Raw genomic sequence first — 21,886 nt, 5'->3', positions numbered from 1 at the left:
TCACATTGCGCTAGCCAGTGTTCTTTCTCACAGTAGGGGCACACCATCTTCCACTTCTCCGTTCTGGAGGGGGCACTGTGGCTCCTGCTGCTCGGCACTGACTCCGATTGGTGCATCACAGTCACCGATCTTCTTCCATCATTTAGTCGTCTGGTTCCTTCTCTGGAGCCAGGGGTGCTCCGTCCGAATGTATCTAGCCGTAGGCTGCTGACTTCTCTCGCCAGGAAGTCTGCTAGATCGAGGAGGTTCGGTTCGGGGCCATTCGGGTCTCTGTGGTCCCTCTGCCGCCTAAAGCGCTCCTGACGAGCGGGCGGCAGCTTCTCCAGGATCCTTTCCACATTTGAGTTGGCGTAAAGTTCATACTTCCCCTTCTCTCTTTGCGCTCCCAACATCCCTACCAGGGACTGCACTCTGATGGACAGGTCGTCCAGTGCTCGATTGTCTATTGCTGGGGGTAAGCGGTCGATGTGTCGGATCTCCTGGATCACGTAATCCCATATGCGCCCATACCTCTGGTCCAATGCTACCAGCGCTGCTGTGTATGGGGTGGTGGAAGTCGCGTAGGCGAGCGCTATATTATGTGCGCGGGGCACCTTTAAGTGCTGCAGTAGGATGGCGTATTTGTGGCGTTCATCCAATACATCCACCAACATGGTCTCCAGACACATGCGGAGTTCTGTATACTGGGCCCGGTTCTCTTGGGTGAAGTCGGGTACCATAGGCGTGCCAATGTATGACGCTGACTGTGGATACATCGGCGAGCGTTGGGGGAGAGGCCTCCTAGGCGAGTCTCCTCCCGCTCCTTGGTATGGGCTGGTACCGGCAGTGTACCATGGCCCGCTTGTCCAGGTGCTGTTCCTCGGTGCGGGTCGTGCGTCTTGCTCACCCGTGTATAGAGTCGGGGGTCTGTAGCGCAGCTCCGCGGGAGTATAGCCTGGGCTGTACCGGACCTCCTGGTCCGGTAGAGTACTGTGCTGTCTTCGGGCGCGGTTCTCCTCCTCTTCCTCTTCGTCTTCAGTTAGGTCATCCAGTGCTTGTAGTCTCTGGTTTAGCCTCTCCACAGGATATGCTGCTCCTTCCCGGTTGCTAGGTCTCGCTTGGACCGGTGGGGGGAGGTGGTCTGTGGGGGGTATAGACCTCGTCTGTTGGTCAAGTTCAGGGTTGTTTACTCGGCTAGGGGATGCCGCCCTGGAGGTGTGTCTAGACGAGTTCCTGGAGCCTCTGGCGGAGGGAGAGGGTGTTGTCCGTCTGATCAGCTGTTCTATTAGTTGCGCTTGCTGTCTGTCGCGCTCTGCGTCCCGTAGAGCACCAGCAGCTGCTCGCTGGCTGTCTGCTCGGTCTCGGGCCACATTCTCTTCCATCTGAATGCGTCTTATTTCCAGGCGTATGTGCTCTTCTTCGCTCCGTTGCTGTATCTGCAATCGATCGCGTTCACCCTGGAGTCTATCGCGTTCAGTAGAGGCTTTCAGGCTGACGAGGAATGCCTGCTGTAGGGTCCTCTCTGCCTCGCTGGGAGAAGGCGGTTGTATAGGGGAGCCTTCCCTCGGGGTACTCCTTGCGGAGCCTTGGAGTTCTATCTCCACGGTGCTCTCCCCGTCTTCTTCCGTGCCGAGTTCTCTCTCGGTAGCGTTGTATTCCTCCCGGGACTCATCGGGGACTACTTCTTCAGTACTGGCGGGGTGTGAAGTCATGTCTGGTTCCCACTGGTCCCCACCGTGAACTTGGTCAGTTACATTAGAGCCCGTAGGGGCCTCTATGGTCGGGGTAGTCTGGGCGTTGGGGTTAGACATACTTTTACTTTCTAGTTTTACCGCGTTTACTGTTAGTAGAAGACTAGGTTGTTGACTGACAGCGTAAGCCTCTAAGTACTGAGGGAGCCGTCGTTCGCGCTGCGGGCGTTGGTTAGGAGGATCGTTTCGTGGAGTGTTCATCATAGGCCATTTCAATATTAATAACACTATATTAATATTACACTAATTACCATCCGGCTCGAAGGACCAATTGTAACTGAGGGGTACAATTCCCTGACTGTATTACTAGATATGATACTTACTACCACTACCTTTGTACTTAATATTCGGCCACTCAGTACACGGCATAAATATATTATCATGAACACTCTCACGTAGATGAAACGGATCCAACACAAATGTACGAATTTAGAAACAGGTCTTTATTGCCTACACAGCGATGGTGTGTAGACTAAACACTTAATCACTTAATTACATTTATGAATTGAAATAGTATGCACTTTTATGGCAAGGAGTATTCGTCGGTATATCAATAGATAATGTCCAATCTCTGAAGGCGCAGGTGGTAAATATACGACCTGGAATAGTTAAGGAATAACAGCAATGATACTTTAATGATTATAGGCTGGATACACTAGAGGGGGTTAATCCGGTCGCTTGTAAGCCGACAGGAGTAGGAGGGGGGGGGGGGTAGAATCCAGCTGCCTCGTCCGGCCAAGGGTATCCCAGGAGAACCCACTGTAGTGCCGTTCAATGCGCCGGCGATCCTTGGACCACAGATGAAAGCAGGTGGACTCTTTGTGGGCCGGCTCTCTCCGGTCCACGGGGGAGAGATGTGGAGAGACCTCGTCTTGCAAAGCGTCTCCTCACCTTGCGACCTCTCCAGGGGGGGGGGTTCCAACACACGGTAGTGTCGGGGGTCTTTATCCATAGAATAATCAAAGTATCCAAAGCATAATCCGTGCCTGGGAAGGCGGGCTGTCGTCAGTAGAATAATCCGGTATACAGGTCCACTCGCTCGTCGGCTCTGGGGCTCCTCGGGTGCAGCTTCACATAGGGTCAACCACCCTGGGTAAGCAGCCAGTTCTCTGCCCGAAACGATGGGGTACTGACTACGGTAGTATTCTCACCGCACAAAGCACTATATATTAACAGACTATTATTAGCTTAATAGACTACGTCCAACTCGACGATATAGTGCCAAATATGACTATTCAAATATTAATATACACAATGTCTCAATACCGATGGTAGGCGAACTTGGCCTTACTCCCACACGTGGCATCGCGGGGAGGCTTTACGTCTGTGACTCTATTGGAGGGTAAGAAACTGGACTGAAAAGAAAGTCCTACTTTAGTAGCGCAGTATATATACGCACTATGAACAAATAGTCCCATTAGTGGTGCGGTAGCCAGATTCCTACGCGGAACTAGGACTTGTTCGTACATGTCGAGCGGTACGTTTGAACTGGGTCTGAGGGGTATGGCAGCCTGGCACCAAGGTCTCGACCAATAGTAGAATGGAGACTATTATGGGATGTTCAGTAGGCTAGAATGGATATTCAATGCATATTGTACAAGGAATATACAAGGGATATCAGGGAATATTAGAGAATATACAAATACAATTAAATATATATATAGATAAATATATATATTCGGTTTAATCTGGCCCTTCACAACATACCGTATATATATTAATATTTATCCACATCTGTCTGTATATACCTCCATATAATCCTTTTAACTGTAGATACTATATCTATATCTGTACATATTCCTTACCTACTCTTACTAGTTATACCGCTGGCCAGTATGGCTTACCATAGGGTCTTTATACCTGTATCACTGTGTACATACATCTGAATCGCATTATTACTCAGAAGTACTGTTACATTTGCACTCTGGTTAGACTTATTTTAAAATAAGTTAACTTATTTTCATTGTACTCCATAATAACAATACCATTAGATAAAAAGAAAATGGTTCTTTCTTTCTTTAGAAAGTTATTAATAAAAGACACTGGAAAACAACACGTATTCCTACTTGAAAGTGACAGCCTGAAAGTAATATTTAATGATTGATTATATTCTCTTTAATATATCAAAGAGATACATGAAAGAGGGTAGCTAAAGAGAGAACACAGGCAGGAAGAGGCGATGACCTCAACGCCACGCCATTAGCGAAACTGACACGTGCGATAGCAACCAACCGCTTAAATACCAGGGAATGTCAATTTCAATATTGTAAATAAAATCTTTTCTAATTTTCATGTCAAAACAACACAAATTGTTTAACCTAACCTAAAAAGATCTGCTGAATGGCATTCCGAGTTTAAAATGTCAATATAATTTACATTTACATTTAGTCATCTAGTATATTGCTGTTGCACTTTACTGTTACATTTACATTTATTACCTGTATTATGTCTTCTACTATTACCATGTACCTGTACCCCCCCCCCCTTACCCCATGCTGCTATGATGCCTGAATTTCCCCAAGGGGATCAATAAAGGAATATCTTAACTATATATATATATATATTTTTTTTAAATCCTCTTTTTCTCCGCCTGATTTTCCGTGCTTTTCCTCGCGTCCCAATTTAGTCGTCATTGTCAATTACCCCCTCCCCTACCTGGTCGTTGTGCGCATGTGCCCTCTACTGGTCGGTCAAGGGAGCCCTGAGGTCTACCACATGCTTCCTCCGACACATGCGGAGACAGCCAGCGGCTCTCTTTTCACCTGACAGCGCGGACTCTCATTGGTGAAGTGTAACGCGTGGGAGGTCACGCTGCCTTCACCATTTCCTGTCTTTTGCTGTGCAGGCGCCCTGACCTGACCTGTAGGAGTCGCTGTCCACAACGCCAGATTACCACCCCATCGACTTCCCTCCCGCTAACTCAGCCAAACGAGTTAGTATGACGGCTGGCCCAAGCCGGAGGCAATGCGGACACCCGGATTCGAGACCGGAGTCTCTCGTGTTGGTGACGAGCGCAATCTCCGCTGTGCCACCCAGCCGCTCTAGGAATATCTTATCTTAAACTTATTTTCGTTGTACTGTACTTGTACTGTATAATGACAATACATTTTAATCTAATCTAATCTAATCAAATTTTACGTCTCACCCCATTAATTTGGTGTAAATCCCAGGTCTGCTAATTTCTCCCAGAGCTGGTGACGGAATTAACCAGCGAGAATGGCGTCTCGGTTCCTCAATGTCTCTGCTTATATATGGAGAGTGCACTCACCGATATGAGGACCTGGACAATGCAGTGCAGGACTTCTATGTATTGGTATTCCAGCCGGCACACCAGAGCGGTGATGAGTTCTCTGTGTTCCAGACTCTCCCACCCAGTGGATGGGAGGCCCTTGCTCTCACACCCTGGACCGTTGTCTTTCCACCAGGAGTGATGGGAAGACATTCCCAGGGACAGCACATCACTGTCCTACAGTTACAAAATATAGGGAAGGATATGGTGATTTTTTTTGGATAAACATATAAAAAAAAATGTACCATGCTGCTATGATGCAGGGGCGTTTTTAGGGTTAGAAAACATTGGGGGCTTCAGCCCAGGGGGGTGGAGGGGGGGGGGGGGTATTTATTTATTTAGCCAGATTAAACATTGATCTGGTCCAAGAAGCCCCTACATGATTACAAATATACATACATACACATATACACCAATAACAAAATAAAAACACAGTTAAGAATCATACACATAAGCAAATAAACAAACAAACAAACATATGCACAGCCTATGTACAAAATAAATAAACAGTTCATCTCTAGTCTTTACAGTTTTCTTCAATTGCATAAACACTCAAATCAAAAGTATTACACAATTATCAAAACCTTACACTCAAGGAGCAAAATATAGGCCCAGATTTGCACCCCTACAATGTCAGCCTCACTTTTTGCAAAACAATACACACAGTGATTTGCAAAACACTAAACACACTTGCATTACATTAGACACAGAATGTCAAATTACCACACATATGAGCCAATTGGTTAACACAGCCATCAGATGCACAAACACACCATTGCTTAATTGTAGATACACAATCAGGTTTAAGCACTATAAAAATGCAGCAGGTGAGTTCACCTGTCTTCAACCAAAATGGAAGGAGAGTGAAGTACTGTACACAGAGAACGTGAAAATATACAATACATTCACCAAACACTACACAAGACAACCAATGATGCAGACTGATGAAAATATAAATGTTCTCCCATTTTCCCAAATCAGTCAACATGTCAACATGGAGAATCACAACAAAAAATTATCTTGCCAGATCCAGCTAGGCAAAGAGATAATGTCTAGTATTTTCTGTTTAGATTTTTTCAAAAAGAAATTGTATTACTGTAATTTTAACCTGTACTGGATACAGTATTTTATGTTTGTCTGATATTTGCTGAGCTTACAGTGTTATGCACATAGTAGCATGAAAACTGGGACATGTATTGTTGTGATTCTCCATGTTGAAATGTTGACTGATTTGGTTATATGGAGAGAACATTTATATTTTCATCAGTCTGCATCATTGATTTGGGTATATGGAGAGAAAATGTTATTTTTTTCATCAGTCTGCATCATTGATTTGGGTATATGTAGATAAATAAATTATATTTTCATCAGTCTACAGCATTGGTCTTGTGTAGTGTTTGGTGAATTTATTGTATATTTGCACATTCTCTGCGTACTTCACTTACAGTACTCTAATCACTGAGAAGTAGAATTGCTAAATGTGTTTTAGGTTAAGCACAGCAGTGTGTGTAACTGGTTCAAACAGAATTAAGTCATTATGAAATGTGTGTTTCATATGGTAACAAAATTAGTGTATGGTTTTGACAAGTGTTTAATTTAGCAAAGGATCTGAGGTGTTCTGATAATTGTGTGTGTGGTTGTGCTAATTGTGTGTTTTGAAACACCGGGCCCCGTTTTCAAAATCATGCTTAGGCAATCGAAAAAAACTATTGTGTGTTTCATTATATACATATGTTTCAGTCTTCTCATAAAAAAAAGATTCGATTTTTGGGTCTTTTCCTGCCTTTGGTCCGCTTTGCATTCACATCTCAAATGAACCGCAGCAGGGTTCACTTGCAAGAGTGAATGAGCTTTCACACCACCCCAAACCAACCGGACTATCCGAGGTTCGATTAAAGCTTATTATAGGACACTGGACATGGGTATGGATGGCTCCAGGTGCTGCTGCGTTAAAGTGCACATCTTCAATATCTGTACTATTTAAAAGCACAGTGCAGGACACACTCAAAGGTTATCGCACCTCAGAGATGGCAGTGGACATGTATGACAGGACAAAGGCCATATGTAATGGCCTTTGGATTGAGGAACATACTACCAGCCAAAGGAGGAAGCAGAAAAGGATGGGCGAGTATGTAGTTGAGTCATCTTGTGGCACAAGCTCAGACCTCAGCTCAGGAGATCAGCTGAGACAGAGACTGTTCTATCCAGTCGTCGACAGAATACTGCAAGAGCTTGAGAGCAGGTTCTCATGAGTTGGATAACAACTTATGAGAGGCATACAGGCATGTTATCCAGCCTCAAACCAGTTTCTCTCAGTGGAATTGCTGCAACCCCTCGCCACACATTACAATATCCAACTATTTGCCAGAGGAGATCACAGTTGCAAAGTGTTTCCTGGTCAGGACAGGCAGAGATGCAGTCCCTACTATCCAAAGTGTCTTTTCCCTCCTGGATGATAATAATAATAATAATAATGCATTTGATTTATAAGGCGCCTTTCAGGACACTAAAAAAAAAGTCCACAAATCGGTGAATGAAAGAATTATAGGATCAAATGAAAACTACTTACTAAAAATGTTTAAAAGTACTAAAAACAAAACAAAAATACCAAACACTAACAAACATTCAGCACAGACAATGGGGATGCTGACAAAAAAAAAAAAAGTAAAAAAAAAAAATGTAAACAATTTTTTTTTTTTTTTTTTTTTTTTAGATCCGGGGCTAGGAGAAAAACATCCGGGGCTAAAGCCCCGGAAGCCCAGGGCTAACGACGCCACTGCTATGATGCCCGAATTTCCCCAAGGGGATCACTAAAGGAATTTCTTATCTTAAATCATTATCATAATAACCATCTGGGCAAGAAGGAAAGTTGAATGCAGTCATTATAATGTTTAAGCCATTCGAGTGAACTAATATCACATCTTAACATTCTAACTAGAACAACGCAATCAGTAGAACACAGAACTCCACCACGGCCTGACAATCTCCCCACTTTGCCGTTACTTTCACACTCAATATTTTACCGGGTAGATGACAGAAACAAGTCAAGTCAAGTCAAGTCAAGAGTTTTAATTGTCACGGCATACAAGTATACAATGAAATGCGGGTGGTCTTGCCCGCAACGATGTGCAATACAGTTTCAAGTTCAAGTTTCAAGTTTCTTTAATAGTTGTCATACAGGTACAGAATACTTTTATACAAAATGCTTCTTACTGTTGCGCTCCAGAGACTGTGCAAGACAAGATAAGTATGAAATAAAATAACATAGTAAAATTAGAAGTAAAAAAAATTAGGTCACAGTGTTCAGTTTAGACATATGTACAATGTTCGATGCAGAATAGACGTAGTTACCATACAATATACAATACTGTGCAGTGTACTAATATACAATACTATATAGTGCAAGGCAGAAATGGAGAAATGGGACGAGGTGCAATTTAGGTACAATTCACAGTAGGTGTACGAGTTGTAGTGCAAATCCTTTATCAATAAATATAAAGTGTAAGTGTGTTTGTGTGATCTAAAGTGTGGAGAGTGGGTGCTGCAGTGTGTTGTTTGTTTGAGTGAGTGTGTGCGTGTGGGTGTGTGTGCTGTGTGCATTTGATGGTTGTTGCATAGTGATTATTGTTCGTTTAGCAGCCTGATGGCCTGGGGATAGAAGCTTCTTCTGAGTCTTTCTGTGCTCGCCTTAAGACTCCGGTATCGCTTGCCTGACCGCAGCAGTTCAAAGAGGCAGTTGTTCGGGTGGCTCGAGTCCTTAATAATTCTCTTAGCCTTCCCCTTGCACCGCTTGTTGTAAATGTTCTGGAGGGTGGGAAGCCCCCCTCCAATTGTGCGTTCGGCTGAACGTGTCACTCTTTGTAGTCTGCTACGGTCTTGTGCAGTGCTATTCCCAAACCAGGAGGTGATGTTGCCGGTCAGGATGCTCTCTATTGTACATGAGTAGAAGTTCCTAAGGATCTTCTGACTGACTTGGAACTTCCTTAGGCGCCTGAGGAAGTAGAGGCGTTGTCGTGCCTTCTTCACAACACTGTCAATGTGTGTGGTCCATGTCAAGTCCTCGGATATGTGGTACAACATATAATAGAATCCAATAAAAAAAAAACATTGTGCAATAAACAGGTAACAGGTAACATGGTGTGACATCTCGGTATCTGTACATAGTTATTTACAGAGCATATAGGACATGCTAGGTAGCTTTGGTAGTGCAATACACTGTTCCTGTTATTCTAATTTAAAGTGGCCTTTCCTTTTGGCCATAAGTGTGCGGCATGAGTGTGTGCCCGCTCATGTTAAAGTGTTAAGTGGCTGCTAGTGTGTGAGCGTGCACAGCGTGTGTGTCGTGTGTGTGTTCATGTGTGCTTGTGTGTGGATAGTTCAGTGTTCTGTGGCACTCAATGTTCATTGTTCAGGGCTCTGATGGCCTGGGGGAAGAAGCTGAGCCTAAGCTGCTCTGTCCTAGTAGCTGGGGTTCGCAGGCGTCTGCCTGACCTAAGCAGCTGGAACAGGCTGTTATTGGGGTGGTGAGGGTTTTTCATTATCCTGCAGGCTCTGGATTTGCACCTCTTGTTGTATAGAACCTGCAGGGGAGGTAGTGCAATACCCGTGGTACGCTCGGCTGAGCGCACCACTCTCTGTAGGGCCTTCTTGTCTTGTGCCGTGCTGTTTCCATACCAGGCAGTGATGTTTCCGGTCAAGATGCTCTCTACAGCTCCTGAGTAGAAGGACTGGAGTATCTTCCCCGATACTCTGAACTTCCTTAACTGTCTCAGGTGGTAGAGGCGCTGTTTCGCCTTCTTTACTACTGTGTCTATGTGTGTTGACCATGTCAGATCCTCTGAGATGTGGACCCCCAGGTACTTAAAGCTGCTCACCCTGTCCACGGTAGCCCTGTTAATCATCAGTGGTGTGTGTGTCTCCTGCTGTCCTCTCCTATAATCCACGATCAGCTCCTTGGTTTTACCAATGTTCAGGAGCAGGCTGTTGTCCTGGCACCAGCGTTCCAGTACCTCAACCTCCTCCCGGTAGGCCTTCTCGTCGTTGTCCGAGATCAGCCCCACCACCACTGTGTCGTCTGCGAACTTCACTATGGAGTTGGAGCTGAACTTGGCCACACAGTCGTGTGTGTAGAGTGAGTACAGCAGGGGGCTTAGAACACAGCCCTGGGGTGACCCGATGCTCAGGGTGATGGTGTTGGAGGTCTGACCCCCCACCCTGACCGCCTGGGGTCTTTCACTCAGAAAGTCCAGTACCCAGGCGCTCAGGGCGGAGCTCAGACCCAGCTCGATCAGCTTGTCCACCAGTCTGGTGGGGACTATGGTGTTGAACGCTGAGCTGTAGTCAATGAACAACAGTCTCACATAGCCCCCCTTCTGACGGTCAAGGTGGGAGAGGGTGCTGTGCAGTACCTGGGAGACCGCGTCGTCAGTGGACCTGTTTGTCCTGTATGCAAATTGCATAGGGTCCATATCACTGGGGAGGGAGGCACAAATGTGGTCCTTGACCAGCCTCTCAAAACATTTCATGACCACAGAGGTGAGTGCCACCGGTCTGTAGTCATTTGGACATGTTGGGGAGGGTTTCTTCGGTACAGGGATGATGGTAGACATCTTGAAGCAGGCAGGGACCACTGACTCCGCCAGGGATTGATTAAATATGGCGGTGAACACCGGGGCAAGCTGGTTGGCACAGGACTTAAGTATGCGTCCTGTTATACCATCTGGGCCAGCAGCCTTCCTGGTGTTCACCTGCATAAATGCTCTTCTCACACTGTGTACCGTCAATGAGAGAGCGTCCCCGCCCCCCCGCGGATGCCCCCCCCCCCTCCACAACAGCCGGCGCACCAGTGACGTCACTAGCCGTTGGGCTAGCAGTGCCACTGTTTGCACCAAACCGCGCGTAGAAGGTGTTGAGCTGGTCCGCAAGGGAGGCGTCGTCGCTCCCCATTGAGGGGGCGCTGACTTTGTAGTCAGTTATAGCCCTCAGTCCCTGCCATAAGCCTCTTGTGTCATTCTGTGCCATTTGTGCCTCCATCTTGTCGGCATACGTCCTCTTAGCAAGTTTGACAGCCTTGCGCAGAGTGTAGACTGTTGTCTTGTACTCTTCCATGTTTCCTGACTCTCTGCCCCGGTTATAAGCAGTGGTGCGAGAGTTCAGGGCTGCTCTGATGGTACTGTCCACCCATGGTTTCTGGTTTGGGAACACCCTCGCCTTCTTGCCTATATTGCTAGTGTCAACAGACCTAGGCTGTGAATTCATATTTTATGTATCAACAATGGTGATACTACCACACATCAAACTGTTGTACAACTATCTGTGACTGTATGACTAACGGGCAGGCACATGCAGAGGGGGGGGGCTTTGGGTGCCCAAGCACTTGCCCATGTGCCCCTTGATGACCAAAGTGACTTTTTTGGCAAGACTTTTTTGAATAAAAAATAAAATCTGGAAAGAGCAATGCCCATGGTCCTCATCAAGAATAATTTTAATAATATTATAAATAAAAATAAATATTTGAATGCCTGTCTGTCTGAGGTGCATGGTTTTCTGTTATGTTGCGTGACGCGTCGCCCTCCCTCTTGGAATGACGGGCCCATTAGCCAATATAAATCTATAATACATTTTGATAAATCCCAAACTATTCGAAGGCATAATTATATAGTATGATGCAGTTTGTTGTAAGATTCCGTGTTACATTCTCTGAATATTGGTTGCTAATGCCATAGTTTGTCTGGTTACGTTGTCTGTAGTTGGTGTTCTAAGTACATTTTGATACATGTGCCCTTTTTTTTATTTGAGCACCTGCCCCTCTAAAGGTCTCTGCACGGGTCATGAGATGCACTCATTTGAAAATGTTACGTTTGGCCCGATGGTGGCACTACTAGAGGAAAGGTCACAAATCATGGTGTCATCCATGGGGTCATGAATGTTCACACAGCAAATTCTTATAAACGAAAATATACTCAGACCCCTGGCAGCCAGCAGCTTGATGTCTGACTCTTAACCACCAAAACCTGCACGGACTACAACATATGACGCACGTCATAATAAATCATGAATCATGCCAGTTAGGGCACCTTGTGTATAGTGCACCTTGTGTATACTGTTTACCTTTACTCTTACTCATAGTATATATTCAGATTCAAATTATTTATTGCCTATATTCATTGTAATGTATAATATAACCAATAGGGCATACAGACCCTCATATGCACCTTTGTTTACACTGTTTATTTATCTCATATCTTGATATTCAGAGTTAATTATATTATTTACACTGTACATTTTTTCTCATATTTCTATATCCTTATTGCCTATATTTATGTCTTTCTGCTATTACCCTGCCCATACCTGTATCTCCCCTCCCCCATGTTGCTATGATGCCCCGAATTCCTCCAAGGGGATCAATAAAGGAATATCTTATCTTATCTCATGGTGGCACTAAAGGAAAGTTCATGGGGTCACCAGAATCAATAGGTGTCGTTAACCTCCTCAGTGGGGGTAATAATGGTGTCGTATGCTAATAGTTACTGGCATTGAAAGCTGCAGAGTTCTAGAATTCTACGATGGAATTCTGTAAAGACATTCCCAAAAAAGCCTACACCTGAAATGGTTAACAAATGCGGTAAGTGACAGGACTTGGACAGTGACAGGAGTTGGTTTAGACCAGGGGTAATCAATCTTTTTGATACAAAGTGCCATTTTAAAATGCTCTTGTTAACCAGTGTGCCATCAACATTAAGGTTAACATTAAGTTTAATTATGACACCACATCAAAATGTAAATCTCCAACAGATCTGTAATTCTATTCCATCCATATAGGCAACATGCATAGCAATAGTTTTAATAATAATTTTCCTCTCATAATTATATAAGAGCGCTATACAAGAATGCCTGCCTCATCCTTTAAAGTTTTCTCATGTTTGGTCTCAAAATGGTGTTTAACACTCAATGTTCGGCAAACAACAGACTAACCCTTCTTGGATTGAAATATCCCTGATATATCAGTCAAACTACCATAAATAACAGGCCTTTCACTGCCAATGGCTGTGAAAGGGGTAACTCTGCATGGGGATGAGAGGACGCTTCAACATTTCCAAAAAGGTTCCTCTCTTACACACTTGCTTGTGTGCCATTGGTTAGATACCGTGTGCCAATGTTGGCACTCGTGCCTAAGGCTACTGACCCCTGGTTTAGACTATGATATGACTGATCTGCGAGCCAAACCAAGAACTAACTTCCTGAAAAGAACAGTGCTTTATTTATAGAGCCAGTATCATTTGGAATCATTTACCTCTTGATATACGCAAAGAAAAAAACTAAATATTGTTCAAAAAGAGACTGAAGATGCACTTAAGTGTTTGATGACAGGTTGTTTTCATTTTCTTTGTTTGTTTCGTTGGGTTGATTGGATGCTTATAGAGATGTTTGCTTTTGGTTCATGTTTGTATAGGATGACAATGACTCTTTGGGTTAAACTGGATTTGTTTTTATATTTTTACTGTATCAATAGTTGTATGTTCTTCTGTTCATTTGACTTATTTCTTAATTTTTTTTGTTAAATATATATATATATTTTTACTGTATTAATGTATTATTTGTTGTAATGTTGATAGTGGACCCCATGGAAGATTAGCAAACTGCTACGGCATAAGCTAATGGGGATCCTTTAAATAAACAAATAAACACAAAATATTGTCTCCCAATGAATATATTTCAAACAGAAACAAAAAGGAGTTTTAGCCTACTATATATCAGTAATTCAAGGCAAAGACTTGAGAACAGGAGCTTGGAGCATACAGTTGAACATAGTAGTTAGCTACTGTAGTTGAGTCTCTAATTACTGGACACAGACAACATGACCATTAAGCCTACCTTTGAAAGGCCTCCCAGATCCAGGTAGAGACAGCTAACAAAGACATTCCAGCCAACCCACAACATTGTCCAGCACAGGTACTGAAGAACAAATAAAAAATACAAGATGACATAAGGCACCATTAATGGCTTAAAATACAAACCAGTGATCCAAATGTAAACAACAGGGCAGCCCCAGCCACCAGAAATAAGAATGAAGACATGTTTACATTCTTTAGTTCATTGACTGAGCTCTCTCTTACAACCGGTGAATATGATATTAGAATTGTATTCACTGTATTTTATGTCTGTAAAGGTTTTGTTTATATAGATAATGTATATGAACACTGGAAAACTGATATTCCTATTTATGAGAGAGGAAAGTAAAAAAATATGTACTATAAGTAAGGGATAATGTATAGCTACGAGGTCATTGTCGCAAAATAATTGACCGACACAGCGTTCTGGAACACCGAGGCGCAGCCGAGGTGTTCTAAACGCAGTGAAGGTCAATTATTTTGCGACAATGACCGAGTATAGCTATACATTATCCCGCTTATTACAGGGCTAACTTACTAACAATATGCGTAATTCATTTTACACCATCGACAAGACGAGATCAAATGCAGACGCAGTTGTTCTGTTGCTCCTCTGTCATCGCCGGCAGGTGTGTGGACTTGATTGCACCTGATGTAGTGCAGCTGTGCATAATGGTAAAGCTTAGCTTTCGTGACTGCGATCAAAATGCTTGATTGTGATTGGTCAATAGCGCTCTGTTGCCCCTAACAGCGGTCATTATTGCGCGTTGCCCGTAGCAGCTGTGAATTATCGAGAAATAATTTACCGCTGTTAGGGGCAACCAAGCGCTATTGACCAATCACAATCAAGCATTTTGGCGAATGTTAAAACGCCATGTAATAATACAAAATAACTAAATGTACTATGAGAATACCTCAGATTCATATATGATTGAAAAAAAACACAGATGTGGGGCTTTAATAACTCTGATCAAACGAGAAACAGTGGTTTCACAAAATCCACAATACATTGTTGTTTTTTAGAAGAAAAATAAAAACATAATTCCATGTGACCATAATGTAACATTGTTGTTTTTCTATCGACTACAATATATTTAATCAAATCTGCAGGTTGAGTTAAAATTTCACACAGTCTTCACACAAAAGATTGCTGCGTCTATCAAGCTGCAGCTGAGTCAAACGCTGTTCCTCACCAAGACAACATAACGTGGCCTGTACTGGACGGCACCGAAGAGACCGAGGATGACCGTGATGATCTGCAGGAAGTTGACCATGATAGGCGCCCACTGGTAGCCAAGGAAGTCAAAGACCTGCCTCTCCAGTGCAGTCATCTGGGAATGACAACATGGGAAAAGGTAGAGAATGAGAGGTAGGGGTGCACAATATATCTGGATATGATATAGAGTGGGAGGTAGGGATGCACAATATATCTGGAAAAGGTATTGTGAGAGGTAGAGGTAGGGATGCACAATATATCTAGAAAGGGTATATGGTGAGAAGTAGCGATGCACAATATATCTGCAAAGGGTATAGTGAGAGGTAGGAAAGCACAATATATCTAGAAAAGGTATGTGGTGAGAAGTAGGGATGCACAATATATCTGGAAAAGGTATAGTGAGAGGTAGAGATACACAATATATCTGGAACAGGTATAGAGTGAGAGGTAGGGAAGCACAATATATCTAGAAAGGGTATAGAGTGAGAGGTAGGGATGCACAATATATCTGGAAAGGGTATAGTGAGAGGTAGGGATGCACAATATATCTGAAAAAGGCATAGAGTGAGAGGTAGGGATGCACAATATAACGTGGACCATATCAACCATACAATCTTTTTTTTCTTTATCAGCATTTTGTTCCATGAGCAAAACATGGCAGATATATTAGCAAACATGTTGATATTAGTCAATGATTGTGTTTTATTTAATTTAATTGTATTAGCACCGGGCCAACGAGCAGAACTGGGCAGATGTTAACAGGTGTTTTGTTTGTGTGGGTGCTTACTGCTTACACATGCACACCAGCATCGGAATAGACAACAGAAATATATTGACAGATTATTTTCCATTTCACAGTGTTTATCATGTTCAGTGTGTACAAAATTGGATTACCGTATAGGAACTTGTTCTTCATACAGACAAAATCACACCAATGGTCCTCATTCGCGAACATGTTCGTAAGTACATTTGTAAATATCTTGGTAAAAATGTTGTACTAACAAATTTACTAAAATCCTCCTCCGGATTCCTGTATGTGTAAAACGGTCTCCGTAAGTGGCTACAATCTTTGCAGCTGGGTTCCCATGAATGAAGAAACGTCACTCATTCTTAAACTGCAAAGCACGTTCTCATACACCTGAATTTGCATACAGTCACGCCCACCAGCTCCTTATAAGGCGAAGGAGGCGTGTGCAAAACGGCGGGGGCCGCTTCCTGACGCATTTATTTTGTTCTAGCAATAGCAATAGATCAAACCAACAATAAATAATATCATAGAGAAGAAGACAGTACTGTATATGGCATATTAATACAGTATATTCCACTATACAGTAGCTATATCCATGGCAATCGGTTTAGTTCTTATTTCTTTCGTTTGCAGTGTGTGTCTAATGCTCACGATGCCTCATTGAGTCAGGACTATAAATGCAAAACGTAATTGTTAATGATAAATATTGTCATATTTATTATTATAATTATTTAATTCCACGGATGTCTGTAGTATCGGCAATCCCCAATGACTTGTCCCAGAGGAAGCTGTTGAAAACACGGGCGCACACCGGTCTGTCCAACTTACGACTGCCTTTTTAAAAATCCTAACGAATTTACAATACGAAGCCATCTGAGAATGCCGAATAAGTACGTAAATCGAGTTACGAAGGAATTCCTTGGTAACTTTCACGTATGTCAGTTCGAGAATGAGGACCAATGTCTGTAAATATTGGTTATCGGCCATAACAGCAAATGTATTATAGTTTATCAGACAACTTTTTCCAAATGGGTGCATCCTTAGTGGGAGGGGTTCGAGCAGGGACCCGTCCAACAGGCGCAGGAGCCACAGATTCAGATGGACAAACAGTAGAGTCCAGTGGCGGCCGGTGTGAACTACATTTGGGTGGTCGCAATCAGTTGCTATTGCATGCACTCATCTGTGTTTCACTACACACTTGAGTGCATGCTTACCAACTGTTAGTCTGCAACACTACTATCACCGACATCTAAGAAGGGAGATCCCCCCTTGAATGGCCCTTCTAAGGTTTCTCTCCTCCACACTGCCTGTGGAGCATTTTTCCCTATTGTTAGGTTTTAGTGAGTTTTTCCTTACCTTCGCGTGGGGTATGTCTGGGAGTGCTTGCATTCTTTCATTTATTTGCATTTATTTTAAATTTGTTGGACCTTATGGTGTTCTTGTTCTGTTCTTGACTTATTGTTATGTTTTCTTCTTGACTTGTTTAAAGAAGACTTGTACGGCCCATGGGGACATTAACGTGTGTTGTCGGGCCTTATAAATAAATTTGATTTGATTTGATCTGACCAAGCTGGCCAAGCGAATACTGACTCATAACGTTACCAACATTAAGTCGAGTTAATTGATTCATACTACACTAGTACACGTATGATCATCAAATCAATAATGAACACATTATATAGGCCTATCTTGTCATTTTAAACAAGTTACCATTCATTCATTCAGCCATTATGAATGAAGAAACGTCACTCATTCTTAAACTGCAAAGCACGTTCTCATACACCTGAATTTGCATACAGTCACGCCCACCAGCTCCATATAAGGCCCACAGCGAAATTAACACGCTGTGTTGAGAGAGCGAGAGAGCGAGAGAGAGAGAGAGAGAGAGAGAGAGCGAGAGAGAGACAGACCGCATTAACTCATTAACTCACTGTAGTTAGTTGAAACGTGGTCCGGAGGGCTTGATAAAGTGTATAATGTCCACTGTCCCACAGTCCCAGACTGTTGTTGTCGATGTATATCCACTGTCCAGAGTGACTGCATCACAACACAACAGCATCGAGTAACTAACTACTATCTTCCTAACCAGAAACTGGCGTCTGCCAATCGGAGAGAGCGTCTCCGAGAAATGCGGCTACGGAAATACTGGCGTCGGCCAATCAGAGAGCGTCTCCGAGAAATGCGGCTACGGAAAGTCTCTGCGCTGCTTGCTTAGATGATAATAGATCGCTTGGAGAAGCGCCCGGCTTCCATCATAATACATCATATTTCAACACACAGCGCGTTACGCACTGATTGGCTGCGACGGATACAGTGATGAAACCAGTGCACGGCGTGCACGCCCACTGTAAGCGCTATTGCGTCTAGCCCGAGAGAAATGCGGCTACGGCTAGCCCGAGAGAAATGCGGCTACGGAACGTATTCTCTATCAGACAGTCACTTCCTGTTCATGAAAAAATTATTTATAGTAGGCGGCTACGTGGCGTAGTGGGCAAGGCGCTCGCCACGAAATGTGTAGACGCTGGGCTTGCCTGTTCGAGCCCAGCGCTCCACATTTGCTTTCAGTTTAGCTGGTCGTCCGTACTAATACACATTGGCCGTATTAGGGGGTGGGAAACTGATGGGTGGGGATCGGGCGTTGTGGACAGCGACTCCTACAGGTCGGTTGGTGCGCCTGCGCAGTAGAATCAGGAAGTGTCGGGGGCAGCGTGAGCCTCCCACGCGTTACTCCTCGCCACTGAGAGATCGAGCTGCGCAGGTGAAAAGATGCGACTGCTGTTACCTCAAGTACCGGAGGGGACTTGTGCTATGTATGACTTAGTCCACATTGCAGCCGGCTTGTGGGAGGCAAGAAACAGCATTCGTGACAGGGGAGGGTTGAATTGGATGATACAAAATTGGGATGGGAGAAAATATAGAAAATGGGAGAAAAAGTGGATAAAAAAAAAAGAAAACAATTATTTATATTTGATATATTAACGTTATATTGTGCATTGGAAACACAAACATACTTAAAATGAGTAAATATTATTCATTTTAAACATGTTTATATTATTTATAGGGCTATAAAAAAATAAAAATAAAAATCTTCTTCTTCTCTCTTTTAACCAGGGAGGGCGGTGCTCTAGCGCCCCCATTGACCAGCCGCCACTGGTAGAGTCCGCACACTTCTTGAACTCTCCCAGAGGGTGAATATCTTCCCCACACGTTTCCATCAAAACATTGATCTGGGGTTTAAAAAAAAAGCTATTTTTTTGTGAGTTTAAAAAAAAGGTGTTCTGTCTCTAGTCTACTATAAAGAGCAGAGGGTGGGTTCCCAATCAGAATCAGAAGAGTCCTCTTACCCAGGCATTTAAAACACATTGTTTTTTAAGGCAGGTTTTCATTTTCACATCAGATCTTATCAAGACATGGCCTGGTGGTGCGCCCACTCATATCATATGCCATAGCCTGCTAAAATAATATGTCAGTTTGACACAAATGGAATGTCGTCAAACTCTCGCGTAGGACTAAACACGTTTCGCAATTATGCCACAACAATGTGGAACGCCCTAGTATGTATACAATAAAGACCAAGCATGGCTTTGTCAGTATTCCAATGTACAGCCCCACCCAACCCCACCACACCTACCCAACCTCCTCCAATGTACAGTTTCCATGTCAAATGTATGTCAGTATTCCAATGTACAGTGCCCCCCCCCCCCCTACCAACCCCCCCCCCCCCCCCCCCCCCCCCACCTCCAATGTACAGCCCCACCCCACCTACCCAACCTCCCCCAATGCACAGTTTCTATGTCAAATGTATATACTCTTCTTCTGGATTTTTTTAGTATCACAAACAGTACTGTATTTGCAAATCTGGTATGTCATAAATGTATAGATGTAGCAGTACTGTCTATCTGTATGTCATGTGTGTCATATGATGAATTGAAAATGGGGGACCCTGATGGAAACAAGACGAAAGTCTTTCTCAGGTCTGTATCCTCTTAACAATTGTATGTATTGAGCTGTACTGTACTGTACCCATTCTGCAATATGTTAATAAACTTTTCAATCAAATCAATCAATCAATAAAGGAATGTGAATCCCTGCCCACATTCAAAACCGCTCTTAAAGAGCACCTACGGGAGGCTGCAATTCGAAACTGGCCACCGTAAATGCCCAAAACCCCCACCGCCTCCTAATAGACAGTCTCCTCCCCACCGCATGTATATATTCCCTCCCCGCCGTATGTATATTTCTCTCCCACCCACCCACCCCCTCCTAATGTACAGTCCCCTCCCCATCATATGTATATACTCTGTCCGGATCTAGGGGTAACAGTACTGTATATATGAATACCGTTTATGTCACAAATGTATCAGTACTAAATACCTATATGTCCCTATGCCATAAATGTCATGTATGTTGTGTATGTCATAAATGTCTATATGAATTGAAAATGGGGGACCCTGATGGAAACAAGACAAACGTCTTTCTCAGGTCTGCATCCCCTTAACAATTGTGTGTATTGAGCCGTACTGTATTGTACCCATTCTGCAATCTGTTAAATAAAGTTTTCATTCATTCATTCATTCATATGAGAGTTGAGCCCGGTGTATGGGGGTAGATTTCTACTTTTGCCTTTGTTTATTTTTGATAGAAATCTACCCCCATACGGTGTGTTGCCAATTTGATGGGCTGTGATCTGGCGATCTCCTCCCAGTGTATTCAAAGCATTGATCAAATATTGTTTCCACACGAGTTGTCAGGGTAACTAAGCCTGGGGGGGGGGGCTCAAAGCATGTCGCAGAGAGAGAGAGAGAGAGAGAGAGAGAGAGAGAGAGAGAGAGAGAGAGAGACGCTCGTGGATATGAGTGTTGTCCTCTGAGGTCACACACTTCAATCAGTCAAAAGGGGGGTAGGGTGGGAAAGACAGGGGAACAAAGTGGGTGCATGCCTTCATTGTAGGGGGTTCACTCAATTTCATGAGCACCTCACACTGTGGAAAGCTCAGTGTAAACACAGAGTTTGACTAGTTCTATGGGTAACTAAGGGGGAAAGGTGTTCTTTTGTTTTGTTTCTTGGTGGGAGAGATCTTAAAAAAGAACGATAAGAATGACATGATACATCAAAGGAACAATTGCCTCTATTGTTTTGATGATAAGACGTTTTAAGATTTGTTCAGAAATCAAAGGTCTAACATAAACATGAAAATAATCATCTAATATTTAAAATAAACATATTTTGTAACTTTATAGGGCGAATGAAAAAGTAGGCTAATAACGTACGAGAACCTCCATATATAAAGTTGCCTATCTTTATGCATGTATTCAAGGTGTGCTAATTTCATAGGCACTACAGTATAAAAAAAAAAAAAAAAAAGTAGAAATTTGTACATTTGAGCATTTAGCCTAAATCATTATGTCGAGAAATAATGAAAGGTGCGTGAGGCGCAAATATGATTCAGAATGTCAGAGCATCACGAGAAAATAAAAATAATAAAACACCTCACCAACTGCAGAGTACAGAGGAAAATCAGCATGCAGCGTCCCGAACAGCACCCCATCTTCTCCCTGTGTCCGCTGCGTCCAGGGGTGTCGGAATTAAGAACCGCGTCAAAGTGACTCAAATCAAAACGATGTAAAGAGGCGAAGCCTGGGAAACCTGGTTCCATGGTCTGGGGACGTGCCGTGCACTTCGCAACATCAATAGAGGGGGAGAAAAAAGACGTATGTAATAACCACTGGGGAGGGGGAGGGGAGGCCATAGTAGGCTGTAGTCTCCTACGCCCTGATAGGTGGACGTCTCACTACAATGCTCTAAAGACGCCGGTAGGTGGTAGTAGTGCTGACGGAGGTCTCAGCATGTTGGTGGAAAGTAACTGTTTTCACTCGAGTACTGTACTTGATTGATTGATTGATTGAAAACTTTATTAACAGATTGCAGAATGGGTACAATACAGTACAGCTCAATACACACAATTGTTCTTCACAAACGCTTCTTCCCCCAGGCCATCAGAGCCATGAACAA

The 21,886-nt window shown here is 43.5% G+C and overlaps 1 protein-coding gene across 1 annotated transcript in view; it reads right to left on the bottom strand.

Moving 5' to 3' along the window:
* Positions 1–21,567, bottom strand: part of nkain5 (sodium/potassium transporting ATPase interacting 5) — a 36,993-nt gene extending 15,426 nt beyond the window's left edge. Inside the window, exons 1-4 of the mRNA XM_084333083.1 lie at positions 21,369–21,567; positions 15,104–15,241; positions 13,894–13,974; positions 4,999–5,196 (exon numbers count right to left, since the gene is read on the bottom strand). Coding sequence (XP_084189209.1) covers positions 4,999–5,196; positions 13,894–13,974; positions 15,104–15,241; positions 21,369–21,530 — 579 coding nt within the window. The 5' untranslated portion in view covers positions 21,531–21,567. The remainder of the gene's footprint in view (positions 1–4,998; positions 5,197–13,893; positions 13,975–15,103; positions 15,242–21,368) is intronic.
* Positions 21,568–21,886: the final 319 nt, after the last annotated feature.

The sequence above is a fragment of the Notolepis coatsorum genome (genome assembly GCF_963971535.1).
Source record: "Notolepis coatsorum genome assembly, chromosome: 17".
NCBI classification, from domain to species: Eukaryota; Metazoa; Chordata; class Actinopteri; order Aulopiformes; family Paralepididae; genus Notolepis; species Notolepis coatsorum.
Note: the sequence above shows the minus strand (reverse complement) of the source record. Positions and strands in the feature narration are given on the sequence as shown.